The 14,618-nt window shown below is 41.4% G+C and overlaps 1 protein-coding gene across 1 annotated transcript in view; it reads right to left on the bottom strand.

Annotated features, from left to right (window-relative positions):
- Nucleotides 1-362: 362 nt before the first annotated feature.
- Nucleotides 363-14,618, bottom strand: part of TNFSF11 (TNF superfamily member 11) — a 68,597-nt gene continuing 54,341 nt past the window's right edge. The window contains exon 4 of the mRNA XM_069758225.1: nt 363-5,456. Coding sequence (XP_069614326.1) covers nt 5,029-5,456 — 428 coding nt within the window. The 3' untranslated portion in view covers nt 363-5,028. The remainder of the gene's footprint in view (nt 5,457-14,618) is intronic.

The raw sequence follows: 14,618 nt of genomic DNA, 5'->3' as shown, positions 1-14,618 counted from the left end.
AGCTATAGAGCTCTTTCCCCCTTCCTGCTGCCATCCCTGAAATTGAGAGAAGGCGACAGAAGGGGAGAACGATCCAGCAGAAGTTTGTGACTGATTTGTAACTTTTTGTAGAGCACTCATCTATATAAAAGGGATTACAGAAACTACAGTACTAAAACACTAGAAATGTTCTAATTGCTGAGCTCCGCATTTAGGAAACAAATAAAAAAAAAAAAATCTGCAACAAAGTATTTTTCTAGTCACAAAAATACTGAATTTACCTTCCATATTTTTTGTGGCTAGAAATAACGCTGGTGCTTAAAAGTTTTTTGATGGTTTTTATTCTAATACTGAAAATTCACTCAAGTCTTGTAGTCTGTAATCATGTTATCTTTATTTGGCAGGAATACTTGACATTTTAGGATATATGTTATAAGTTATTACATAATATATAATGAAGCAGATTCACAATAACAAAATATATTAATTTTAATACAAAATGTTTTTTGCTGCAAGTATCAAAAAATATATGTACAGTTAGCACAAGTTAAATATATATACACATATAAAATAACAACACTACAGTACAAAAAATTAAATATTTGATGTGAAATAGAAATATAGAAAAACAAGAAAACTTACAAAATGTTAATATGTTGTAACACTGTACTCATTTGTCTAAAATAGTTTGTTAGTTATTTATTCCTGAAAATAAAACGAACATGATTTTAAGCTACGGTAAATATTGAGATTCATAAACTGCATTAAAAAGTGCACCTAAAACCCTAAAGTTACTGCCAAAATTAAATCATATGTTCAAGATACAGGCAGATTTGATGTTCTTTAGCATATACAATATATACAAAATGGGGGAAAAAACATGTTTATTTAACACGTACTTAGAAATCATTATACCTCAAAATAAGTGAGAATGTCCAGAGTCAGTGTCTAGAGACCAAACATTCACTTGCCATTATATGGACTGTTATGCTAATAATATTACACTATGGGTACCGTCACACAGTGGCATTTTGATCGCTACGACGGCACGATTCGTGACGTTCCAGTGATATCCTTACGATCTCACTGTGTCTGACACGCTCCTGCGATCAGGGACCCCGCTGAGAATCGTACGTCGTAGCAGATCGTTTGAAACTTTCTTTCATCGTCTAGTGTCCCGCTGTGGCGGCATGATCGCATGGTGTAACAAAGGTGTGCACGATATTGTATACGATGTGCGCATAGTAACCAACGGCTTCTACATCTCACATACGTCATGAAATTATCGCTCCAGCATCGTACATTGCAAAGTGTGACAGCAGTCTACGACGCTGGAGCGATATTGGAGCGATGCTGGAGCGTCACGGATCGTGCCGTCGTAGCGACCAAAGTGCCACTGTGAGACGGTACCTTATGTCTTGGGTTGCCATCAGCTGGTAAAAGGAGACAATGTTACAGGGAATCTGTTGGCAGGCTTTTGCTACCTCACCTGAAAGCAGCATGATGTATGCAAAGATACTCTGAATTCAACAATGTATCACTGATAGTTTACTGAATGCAGCAGATTGGACACAGTTCTTAAGGTACCGTCACATTAAGCGACGCTGCAGCGATCTAGACAACGATGTTGATCGCTGCAGCGTCGCTGTTTGGTCGCTGGAGAGCCGTCACACAGACAGCTCTCCAGCGACCAACGATGCCGAAGTCCCCGGGTAACCAGGGGTAAACATCGGATTACTAAGCGCAGGGCCGCGCTTAGTAACCCGATGTTTACCCTGGTTACCATTGTAAAAGTAAAAAAAAAAACCCTACATACTTACATTCCAGTGTCTGGTCACTTACCTCGCCTTCAGCTTCCCACACTGACTGAGCGCCGGCCGTAAAGCACAGCGGTGACGTCACCACTGTGCTTTGCTTTACAGCCGGCCGGCGCTCACAGTCAGTGCGGGAAGCTGAAGGCGAGGGACGTGACCAGACACCGGAATGTAAGTATGTAGTGTTTGTTTTTTTTACATTTACAATGGTAATCAGGGTAAACATCGGGTTACTAAGCGTGGCCCTGCGCTTAGTAACCCGATATTTACCCTGGTTACCAGTGAAGACATCGCTGGATCGGTGTCACACACGCCGATTCAGCGATGTCAGCGGGAGATCCAGCGACGAAATAAAGTCCTGGACTTTCCCCAGCGACCCCCAGCAGTGGCCTGATCATTGGTCGCTGTCACGCATAACGATTTCGTTAACGATATCGATGCTACGTCACAAAAAGCAACGATATCGTTAATATCGTTATGTGTGACGGTACCTTTAGACTTAGCATGAAGCAGGTCTGAGAAAGCTAATCCCACCAGGCTCTGTATGTACATTATCTATTGCCAACGAGCTGCTTATTACAGGAGAGGGTGGAGTCGGACCACTGCTGACAGACAGGTAGTCTCTATAATGTCCTAGTGATAAAACCTTCACTGTATGTAAACAGCACACAGTCTGATAAGAGACATCATTGAAATCTGTGTTTCATCTCCTAATGCTTTCAGATTACATAAAAACCTGCTGACAGATTCCCTTAAATTAATAAAGAACTACAGTTAAAACCCTTTTTTTTTTACCAAGGCAAAGCTATTTAAATCACTTCTTGTTGGTTGATCTGTGCCAGCAGACCCAAAAATGAATCAACTCAAATGTCAGTGGAGTCATTTATTTCTAACCTAAATGAATAACTAAACTTTTTATTTAATTACTGGTCAGTCTTTATGAACATTTGTTTTGTAGTCCATTACTTTTCCTTGCTTCCTGTTCTTACAAACTCCATGCTGCAAGGGCTGTTTCATCTGCCTTGTTCATACACTTAGTTACTGATTTGAACTACAGGTCTACCACATATCAGTCCCCCCAGACATGGAGAGCGTTTGTAAAAATGCATGGGAGAGGAAAGCAGAGAAGATCACACAGGAGAACGGATATTTGCATGATCTACTGTTCAAAACATCTACTTTAGTGCATTAACAAGGCAGCTGAAACAGCCCTTCAGAAAAGAGTAGAAAACGTAAGTAGGATATGGTAATGAAGTGTATTACAAAGATTCATAACTTACCAAATACAAATCATTAATGACATTTTAAAAAAGTTTAGCTACTTTTTAAATGTTAAACAATCTCACCAAAAGCAAAGCTTTTATTTAAGGCTAAAACCATTTTTAACTAAATCAAATATATTAAAAAGGCTAACATGAAAGTATATGTTAGGGCGCAGTTAGACAGACATATGACACTGCCGATGATTGCTTCGCAGTGCATGGATTGGTCGGCACCTCTACTGATAGGAGCATGATAGCGTCATGTATTTCTATGCAGCTGTCACGCTCAGGTCAGGAGAGGTTCCGGCCAGTCCCTGCGATCGTTGTCCCTGTTATACGTCTGTCTGACTGAGACCTATAAGTAAAAACAGGGCAATACAGATAAGGTTAAAGGTGGGAATACCCGGAAAATAAATAAAATCCTAACTGGTCATATACAGATATGTGCCGCAAATAAAGGGGCAATCCAAAATGTATAATAACATATCTTTCTAAAAACAGTATGTGGTGAAAAATAAGAGAAAAATACTATTATGCATAAGTTTATAATATTTTTGATATCAATAAAAATGCTTTTAGCCATAAAGAAAAGCCTTGATTTTTGTGAAGGTTTATTTATAAATAGTTTTTTTTGGCTTAATTATAAGGATTGTGGGTATAGGAGTGTTAGTTTAAGGAGAGAGTAGTCTTTACTCTTTGATAGCCAACGCATTGTGGAACATGTACGGCTCATTGATTTCAATAGGCGTTGTATAAAAATTAATTTCCAAAGTGGCAGTACTGAAGAGGAATTTAATACTTGTTGCCAGTCTCCTCAAAATATTACAGCTGATAACTGCTGTGATCAACTTATTTTTAGAGAGGGACGGGTTTCTAAAGAAAGAGGTTATCAAAATGTTACATTATATAGAAATTGTATATAAAGAGTCCAATATTAGAAGAAATGAAGACTCATTTCTTCCTCAGATTACGGTATATGCAAGTCTGATCAAATATGTCTAGAGATTTGGGCACAGTTGCTAAACAAACACAAGTTATCTATGGTATACACATTTCAATACAAATTCAAAAGGAAAAAAAAAAGCTCTTCCTGTCGAAACTCCCACACACACTTGAAAAAGAAAAAAGTTTATCAAGTAAAGCTGAATAGAACAGCTGAACTTGTCGAGTGCAAATGTCACTTCATACGACACAGAGGACAAAGTCTATTGTTACTATTATTAAATGCGGTTTGTAGAAGTTCACTTTAGGAATTTAAGGATAAAAATGTATAACATAAAGCCTAATACAAACATGAATTCTTTTATTATAGCTGGAGTACTGGGATACAAGGGTCTTCGTACCATAGAGTTGGTCTATGCGGTTACTACGGGTCACTTGGTGAAAGAGACCTCATTCCAAGTTGGAAGCAGTTTTTTTGTATTCAGTTTCAGATAGGGCAGATTGATCAGGTTTTATTTGGTTTCAGATAGCTTCAAAAAGGCTGAAAAATCTCCTCATTTTAGCACCTACTGGCCATAGAATGCCAAGGTAATGCACAATTTGAGAAACTTGCTAAAGGCATAGCCACTGAAAACTGTAGAGATAATGTGCCTTCATAACCCGGTTACCAGTTGCATAGATCGAGTATGAAAATGAAACATTGTTTTCTATCAGCAGACATTATATGATGAATTCGGCAACACAGAATTTTTTCGATAAGCACAAAATAGTAGTACAAAATAATTAAATAGCTAATAAAGAGAAATATCATGCCAGCATGAACACAATCATCTCTTTATGTTCAAAGGTTGGTTATCAATTACATAAATAAGGCAATGTATGATATACATATAATACCCATGTGTTTTTAAAAACAAAGGATTTACAGTACCTAGATACCAACAATATCAAACACTAAGTAAAAAAAAAGAACAAAAAAACAATTGGATTACCCACTGTTCGTTTTGGTAGCTTCCAATAAAAATACAAAATTACAGGTGAATATCAAGGATCTTAAAGGCTCCAAAATACGTTGCTTCCTGAGCAGGGTCCAATAGTGCTGGATTTGAAGCCCTGATAAATATTTCCTCTCCAACAAGTAATTTGAAAATGCCACCTTGGTAGACTGAGTAGAAGTTGAATGTTGAATTATTAGACCACACTGTAGTGCTTCCACCCTTTAGTAAGGTTTCAGGAGGTTGTCCGCTCTTTTTTAATTTACTGACATAAAGCATGAGCTGCAAATTGCTTTGGGTGGTCTTCGGAGATCCTTTGTGATGTCTGAAGCAAATATTAGCATACACGAAATAATATCCATCTTGTAGGACTTTTAAGGTTCCATTGTTATAGCTCATATTTTGTATATTTCCCCAACCTTCTTTATGATTCCAGGACCTCAAGTGCACTATGGAACTGTCACCTTGAAAAACAAAACAAAATGCGTCATTCTAGTATTCCACTCACTCTTATATAAAGGTATACTACTAATGCAGGGGGATGTCAATAGAAAGTCTTCAGGTATGGACTTTTTATGGTTTGTAGAAATGGACAGAAAGAAGTTGTTCTGTTCAGGAAATTTAGGGCATATCAACAGGATGAAAGTTCCAGATGGGTACACCCATTTAACCATATGAATTACCCAAATTAGAAGATCCTGGTTTTAAGCAGCATATTTTTAGCTTTGCAATGCTTACCAAAAACAGGAAACAAATGAGTGGAGCCAAGCTGGGTACTGAATTAAATGTGCTGGGACCTGTCATTGTTACAAATTAATATGTCTGTAGTCTTTATGTATCTATTCATTATTGGACTACTAATCTATGTTTTTAAATGTGTTTTTGGAAACATGCAGTGGGTGAAATAACTAGTACAAATTTTCTAAGTACTGTATATACTCGAGTATAAGCCGAGAATTTCAGCCCATTTTTTTAGGCTGAAATTGCCCCTCTCGGCTTATACTGGAGTCATACCCAGGGGTCAACAGGGGAGGGAGAGCGGCAGCTGTGTAATAATACTCACCTGCTCCTGGCGCGGTCCCTGGTTCCCCGGTGCCGGCAGCTTCTTCCTTTAGTGAGCGGTCACATGGTACCACTAATTACAGTGGCAAGTGAGTATAACGAAGTGCACGATATTCACCTGCTCTGTGTTCCACCGACGGGTGCCGCTGCGTCTTCCCCATCCTCTGCAGTGACGCTCAGGTCAGAGGGCGCGATGAAGCGTTTAGTGTGCGCGCCGCCCTCTGCCTGAACAGACAGTGCAGAGGACGGGGAAGACAGCGGCATTCAGCGGTGGAATGGGAAAGGTGAGCATAGCAAATGCCGAGGGACAGAGGTGAGTATGTCTTTTTTCCAGGACGTCATCCTGACAGCACCCTGGAGGACGTCCTCCTCCCCTTGCTGGGACAGGAAACACACGAGTTTAAAAGGCCAAGTCCCACCCACAGTCCTCAGTGTTTTTCCTGTCCCTGCAAGGAAGGGACGCACGAGTGAGAAGCTGCGCAGGACTTACCGGAGCTCAGGGGGATCGTGCGGCTTGCCAATACCCTTCCCCCTGTCAAGAGGCTCAGGGCAGAAACCCTCCGGTGGGGGGTCCCTCTGCTCCAAAGACCAGGAGTGGACGAAGCTCCTGGTGGCAGCCGCTCCTCCCGGTGGGAGGCTCTCGGCTGCGGACGCTATCCACGCGGTGCGCGGCCATCCTGGGCAGCGTGGTATCCAGAACGGCGTCTCCCGGCAGGAAGTCGTCAGAACGCGTCACTTCCGGTCCGTCGGCATTTCGTTACCGCTACTTCCGGTAACGCTGTATGCGCGGGGGAAAGCGTGCAGTGAATCGCACAGCGGCAGAAGCGCTCCTGATCTGGCGCTGAGAGCTGCGGGGACCTGCTACCCTCATCATGGAAGCAAGTACTCCAACCGAGGAGGGGGTAAGTGCGCATGGCGCAAGTTCCCCTATCTATATGCAGAAGCAGGCTCACCCCAGTGCTTATCCCTTCTTATGTCATTTAAGGATAAGGGAAACCCCGCGGGTCCTCCTGTTCAGATTAAGAAATCCGGCAAGGCATCTGGGAAATCTGTTAGATGTCCCCTTTGTAATATGAAGCTCCCGGACTCCCATGGGAAATCTTTATGTAGGGACTGCACAGCTAAGGTCGTAAGGGACGAACAACCCACATTGCTGGCTGAGATGAGATCCCTTATACGTGAAGAAGTACAAGCTTCTTTGTCTACCATGGTGCAGAAATCCAGTCCTATCCCCACCCGTAAGCGGGCCAGACGGGAACAGGACTTAAGAGAACAGGAGGTTACTTCTGAGGACAAGTCTAACTCAGAGGACTTCGTCTCAGAGGAAGAGGGAGAGCTTCCGTCAGGAAGCCAGGATTACCAAAGAAAATACCTCTTCCAGGCAGAAGACACAAATGATCTGGTGCAGGCGGTGCGATGCACTATGCAAATAGAGGAGACATCTAAACCACAAACCAGGCAGGACTTGATGTTTGGTGGACTTATGTCACGTCAGCAGACAGTATTTCCGGTTAGCGAGCACATTAAGGCCATGATTCTGGAAGAATGGAAAGAGGCAGAACGCCGGCTGGTGTTATCCAAGGACTTTAAGGCTCGTCTACCTTATGAGCCGGAGGACATAAAACTATGGGACGAAGTTCCCAAAATTGACGTTCCTGTGGCAAAGGTGGCCAAGAAAACGGACATACCTTTTGAGGACTCATCAAATTTGCGTGATCCTATGGATAGGAAAGCCGACATATTGTTAAAAAGAGCCTGGGAATCTTCTGCGGCTCTAATAAAAACAAATATAGCGGCTACTTCGGTGGCTCGGTCTATGTATCTATGGATGGGTCAATTGGAGGAACTCCTATCCAATAAGACCCCGAGATCTGAAATCAAATTCCCTCCCTATGATGAAATCTGCCACGGCTTATCTGTCTGATATGACTGCTGAGTCAGTCAGGTTTTCGGCCAGATGCAGTTCCTTATCTAACGCGGCTAGGAGGGCGGTCTGGCTAAGGTCCTGGTCGGGGGATAATGCTTCCAAATCTAAACTTTGTTCAATTCCCTTCTCAGGTGAAAGGGTTTTTGGACCCTCCCTGGATACCATTTTGGAGTCAGCCTCCGACAAAAAGAAGGGGTTTCCAGAGGAGAAATCTAAGAAGCCCCAGGCTTGGGTCCTGGAAAATAGGTATTAAGCTTACCGTTAATTATGTTTCCAGGAGTCCATCCTGACAGCACGGGTAGTTCCCTCCCTGTATTATTATATGATGCATGGTATTCTAGCATGCTTGTAACCTATTCCTAGCATATGATGTAATATGTTCCTGTTATAATGTGATATGTTTGCTACCATTAAACAAAGATTTTTTCTGCATTTCCTTGAGGCGGTTCTTGTTACAACACTGAGGACTGTGGGTGGGACTTGGCCTTTTAAACTCGTGTGTTTCCTGTCCCAGCAAGGGGAGGAGGACGTCCTCCAGGGTGCTGTCAGGATGGACTCCTGGAAACAATTAACGGTAAGCTTAATACCTATTTTTTTAATCGCAGTAACAGCATATGGGGCAAATGTCTGTATGAAGCATCTTATGGGGCCATGTGCAGCATTATATGGGGCAATATCTGTATGGAGCATCTTATGGGACCATGTGCAGCATTATATGTGACAAATATCTGTATGGGGCATCTTATGGGGCCATGTGCAGCATTATATGGGGCAAATATCTGTATGGGGCCATGTGCAGCATTATATGGGGCAAATATCTGTTTGCGGCCATGTGCAGCATTATATGGGGCAAATATCTGTTTGTGGCCATGTGCAGCATTATATGGGGCAAATATCTGTATAGAGCATCTTATGGGGCCATGTGCAGCATTATATGAGGCAAATATCTGTATGGGGCCATGTGCAGCATTATATGGGGCAAATATCTGTATGGGGCCATGTGCAGCATTATATGGGGCAAATATCTGTATGGAGCATCTTATGGGGCCATGTGCAGCATTATATGAGGCAAATATCTGTATGGGGCCATGTGCAGCATTATATGGGGCAAATATCTGTATGGGGCCATGTGCAGCATTATATGGGGCAAATATCTGTATGGGGCCATGTTCAGCATTATATAGGGCAAATCTCTGTATGGAGCATCTTATGGGGCCATGTGCAGGATTATATGGGGCAAATATCTGTATGGGGCAATGTGCAGCATTATATGGGGCCATGTGCAGCATTATATGGGGCAAATGTCTGTATGGGGCATCTTATGGGGTCATGTGCAGCATTATATGGGGCAAAGATCTGTATGGGGCCATGTGCAGCACTATATGGGGCAAATCTCTGTATGGAGCATCTTATGGGGCCATGTGCAGGATTATATGGGGCAAATATCTGTATGGGGCCATGTGCAGCATTATATGGGGCAAATATCTGTATGGAGCATCGTGCAGCATTATATGGGGCAAATATCTGTATGGAGCATCTTATGGGGCCATGTGCAGGATTATATGGGGCAAATATCTGTATGGGGCTATGTGCAGCATTATATGGGGCAAATATCTGTATGGAGCATCTTATGGGGCCATGATCAGCATTTGAGGAGCATTATATGGGGCAAATGTCTGTATGGAGCATCTTAACCCCTTCACCCCAAAGCCTGTTTTCACCTAAGTGACAGGGCCAATTTTTACAATTCTGACCACTGTCACTTTATGAGGTCATAACTCTGAAACGCTTCAACGGATCCTGGTGATTCTGACATTGTTTTCTCGTGACATATTGTACTTCATGATAGTCGTAAAACTTCTTCGATATGACTTGCATTTATTTGTGAAAAAAACAAAAATTTGTCGGAAATTATGAAAATTTAGCAATTTTCAAACTCTTAGTTTTTATGCCCTTAAATTAGAGAGTTATATCACATAATATAGTTAATAAACAACATTTCCCACATGTCTGCTGTACATCAGCACAATTTTGGAAACAATTTTTTTTTGTTAGGACGTTATAAGGGTTAAAAGTTGACCAGCGATTTCTCATTTTTGCAACAAAATTTGCAAAACCATTTTTTTACGGACCACCTCACACTTGAAGTGACTTTGAGGGGTCTATATGACAGAAAATGCCCAAAAGTGACACCATTCTAAAAACTGCACCCCTCAAGGTACTCAAAACCACATTCAAAAAGTTTATTAACCCTTCAGGTGCTTCACAGGAATTTTTTGAATGTTTAAAAAAATTGAACATTTAACTTTTTTTTTCACAAAATTTGTAGTTCAGGTCCTATTTGTTTCATTTTACCAAGGGTAACAGGAGAAATTGGACCACAAAAGTCATTGTACAATTTGTCCTGAGTACGCTGATACCCCATATGTGGGGGTAAACCACTGTTTGGGCACATGGCAGAGCTCGGAAGGGAAGGAGCGCCATTTGACTTTTCAATGCAAGATTTGCTGGAATTGAGATCGGAGCCCATGTCACGATTGGAGAGCCCCTGATGTGCCTAAACAGTGGAAACCCCCACAAGTGACACCATTTTGGAAAGTAGACCCCCTAAGGAACTAATCTAGATGTGTGGTGAGCACTTTGAACCTCCAAGTGCTTCACAGAGGTTTATAATGTAGAGCCGTAAAAAAAAAATTTTATATTAATTTTCACAAAAAATGATTTTTGCCCCAAATTTTTTATTTTCCCAAGGGTAAAAGGATAAATTGGACCCCAAAAGTTGTTGTCCAACTTGTCCTGAGAACGCTGATACCCCATATGTTGGGGGGAACCACTGTTTGGGTGCACGGCAGAGCTCGGAAGGGAAGGAGCGCCATTTGAAATGCAGACTTAGATGGATTGGTCTGCAGGCGTCATGTTGCATTTGCAGAGCCCCTGATGTACCTAAACAGTAGAAAACACCCACAAGTGACCCCATATTGGAAACTAGACCCCCCAAGGAACTTATCTAGATGTGTTGTGAGAGCTTTGAACCAACAAGTGTTTCACTACAGTTTATAACGCAGAGCCGTGAAAATAAAAAATATTTTTTTTTCCACGAAAATGATATTTTTTCCCCTATGTTTTTATTTTCCCAAGGGTAACAGGACAAATTGGACCCCAAAAGTTGTTGTCCAACTTGTCCTCAGAACGCTGATACCCCATATGTTGGGGGGAACCACTGTTTGGGCACACAGGAGAACTCTGAAGGGAAGGAGCCCTGTTTTACTTTTTCAAAGCAGAATTGGCTGGAATTGAGATCGGACGCCATGTCGCGTTTGGAGAGCCCCTGATGTGCCTAAACAGTGGAAACCCCCAATTATAACTGAAACCCTAACCCCAACCCTAACCCTAGCCCTAACCCTAGCCCTAATGGGAAAATGGAAATAAATACATTTTTTAACATTTTATTATTTTTCCCTAACTAAGGGGGTGATGAAGGGGGGTTTGTTTTACTTTTATAGCGTGTTTTTTAGCGGATTTTTATGATTGGCAGCCGTCACACACTAAAAGACGCTTTTTATTGCAAAAAATAGTTTTTGCATCACCACATTTTGAGAGCTATAATTTATCCATATTTTGGCCCACAGAGTCATATGAGGTCTTGTTTTTTGCGGGACGAGTTGACGTTTTTATTGGTAACATTTTCGGGCAGATGACATTTTTTGATCGCTTTTTATTCCGATTTTTGGGAGGCGGAATGAACAAAAACCAGCTATTCATGAATTTCTTTTGGGGGAGGCGTTTATACCGTTCCACGTGTGGTAAAATGGATAAAGCAGTTTTATTCTTCGGGTCAGTACGATTACAGCGATACCTCATTTATGTAATTTTTTTTATGTTTTGGCGCTTTTACACAATAAAAACTATTTTAAATAAAAAAATAATTGTTTTTGCATTATTCCGAGAGCTATAACTTTTTTATTTTTCTGCTGATGATGCTGTATGGTGGTTTTTTTTTTGCGGGACAAGATGATGTTTTCCGCGGTACCATGGTTATTTATATCCGTCGTTTTGATCGCGTGTTATTCCACTTTTTGTTCGCCTGTATGATAATAAAGCGTTGTTTTTTGCCTTTTTTTTTTTTTTTTTTTTTTGCGGTGTTCACTGAAGGGGTTAACCAGTGGACGCGGCGATACCAAATATGTGTACATTTATTGTTTGTTTTTTTTTTACATAAATAAATGGATTTCTTGGGAAATGTTTTTTTTTTTTTACTTGGGGATTTTTTTTATTTTTTTTTTACACATTCTATTTTTTTTTTTTTTAACTTGCTAACATTGTCCCAGGGTGGGACATCTCTGTATTAGATCAGATCGTTGATCTGACACTGCATAGCACACTGTCAGATCAACGATCTGACAGGCAGTTTAGGTGGCTTTCTGGCGCCTGCTCTCAGCACTTCATGACCCGGAAGGAGTCCGGCGGCCATCTTGGATCCGGGGACTCCTTCCGGGTCACCGGAGCAACGCGATCTCATTGCGTTGCTCCGGTGGGAGAGCGCAGGGAGCCCCCGTTCCTGCGCGATCCCCCTCTATGCCGCTGTCACTACTGACAGCGGCATCAGAGGGGTTAAATGCCCGCGATCGGCGATATACAGCTGACACCCACACCCGATCACCGCGGCGCTCAGCGCAAGACCGCGGTGATCGGTGCGCCATACTAGTACTGCTGCTGGCACTAATGCAGTGCCGGCAGCGCAGTACTAGTACGGCGCATGTCACGAAGGGGTTAAGGGGCCATAATCAACATTTGTGCAGCATTATATGGGGCATATTTTAATATGGAGCATCTTATGGGGCCCATCATAAACTGTATGGAGCATTTTATGGGGTGTATTTTGTATGAGGCATCTTAGAGGGGACATCATGAACTGTATGGAGCATTATATGGGGCGTATTTTGTATGAAGCATCTTATGGGGCCATCATGAACTATATGGAGCATTATATGGGGCTCCTGATTCAATATGGATATTCAAAAACACAACCTACTGATGTCTCAATTTTACTTTTATTGGTATCTATTTTTATTTTTGAAATTTACAAGTAGCTGTTGTATTTTCCACCCTAGGTTTATACTCGAGTCATTAAGTTTTCCCAGTTTTTTGTGGCAAAATTAGGGGTCTCGCCTTATACTCGAGTGTATACGATAAATAGATTTCTAAATCTAAATGTGCTATTAACATGAAATTCTCACCACATGCCAGTAAAAATACCCATCCAATCAACACAGGCAAATAAATCGAACCATAGATGTCCATAAATTAAGTTATGTGTAATAATGAAAAAATACACAGGAAAAAAGTATCAAACACGCTTACTGAAATTTATGCAATACTTTGCACAAAACCCTTTATTGGCGATTCCTCCTGTAAACTAGTCGCATACATTGCTCATGTGTGATTTTGGCCCATTCTTCCACATAAACACTCTTCAAATTCTGAAGGTTCTGTGGGCTCCTATGAACTCAGCTTTCGATCCTTCCATAAATTTTCTATTGGGTTCAGGTCAGGTGATTGGATGGGCCTTTCTAGCAACTTTATTTTATTTCTCTGAAACCAATTGAGAGTTTCCTTAGTTCTTTAGCTGTGTTTTTGGGATCATTGCCTTGCTGAAATGTACACCCTTGTTTCATCGTCATCATCCTGGTAGATGGCAGCAGATTTTTATCAATAAACTCTTAGTACATTTGTCTAATCATCCTTCCTTCAATTATATGAAGTTTACCAGTTCTGTATGGTGAAAAACAGCCTCACACCAGGGTTGTAATGACCGCAATCAGGCCCGTGCAGGTGGGGGCCTGTGCGGGTGAGCATTCCACTGACTTCAGCAGAAACTTCAACTGGATGCACATCCTCGGACGCTCATCCAATTAAACTGTATTGCAGAACACACTGCCTGCCATTAAGAGGCCAGCAGCTGACGTCAACGTGCACGTGAACGTTGGTCAGTGTCAGTGACGTCATGCGCTCCCTTCGCTTGCATGCAAGTCAGTTGGAAGCTTCAGAAAAGGATGCTGCAGGGCAGCGAAGCAGCAGAGGTTAAGGTGAGTATAATGGTTTTCTCTATTTCTATGCAATAAAGAACAGCTGTAGAATGAGGGACATACTGTATATATAGTAGGATGGGGCCCAGGATAAAGGACATATTACATCAATGGAGGTCAACAATATAATTTGTGTTTCGCAAGAATAAGGTTGGGAAGGTTTTGAGATAGTTCATTAGTTTTACACATCATAAAATGTTTCTTGGGTGTCACTTTGGTAATGAGACACCTTTGTAAAGGCCTTCAGTTGAACCAGCTGATATTATATTTCACTAAGTGGCAGGATTTATTTCTAATTGCTCATAGATTTAAACTGGTGTCATGACTTTGTATGGCTTTTTGCACCTTTCTTTCTTCATGTGTCCAATACTTATTAGCTGTATCATTTGTTATTATTACATAGAACTTACTGTAATTTATGGACATCTAAGGTTTCATTTCTGTGTCTGTGTAGATTGGATGAGTTGTTACCAACATCTGGTGAGAATTTCATGTAAATAGCACTTGTAGAAATATGTTTACTTAAAAAATTGGTGACTTGTTCAATTCTT

This window comes from Ranitomeya imitator, chromosome 3, assembly GCF_032444005.1.
Source record: "Ranitomeya imitator isolate aRanImi1 chromosome 3, aRanImi1.pri, whole genome shotgun sequence".
In the NCBI taxonomy this organism is placed as follows: Eukaryota; Metazoa; Chordata; class Amphibia; order Anura; family Dendrobatidae; genus Ranitomeya; species Ranitomeya imitator.
This window is presented reverse-complemented; position numbering and strand designations above follow the sequence as displayed.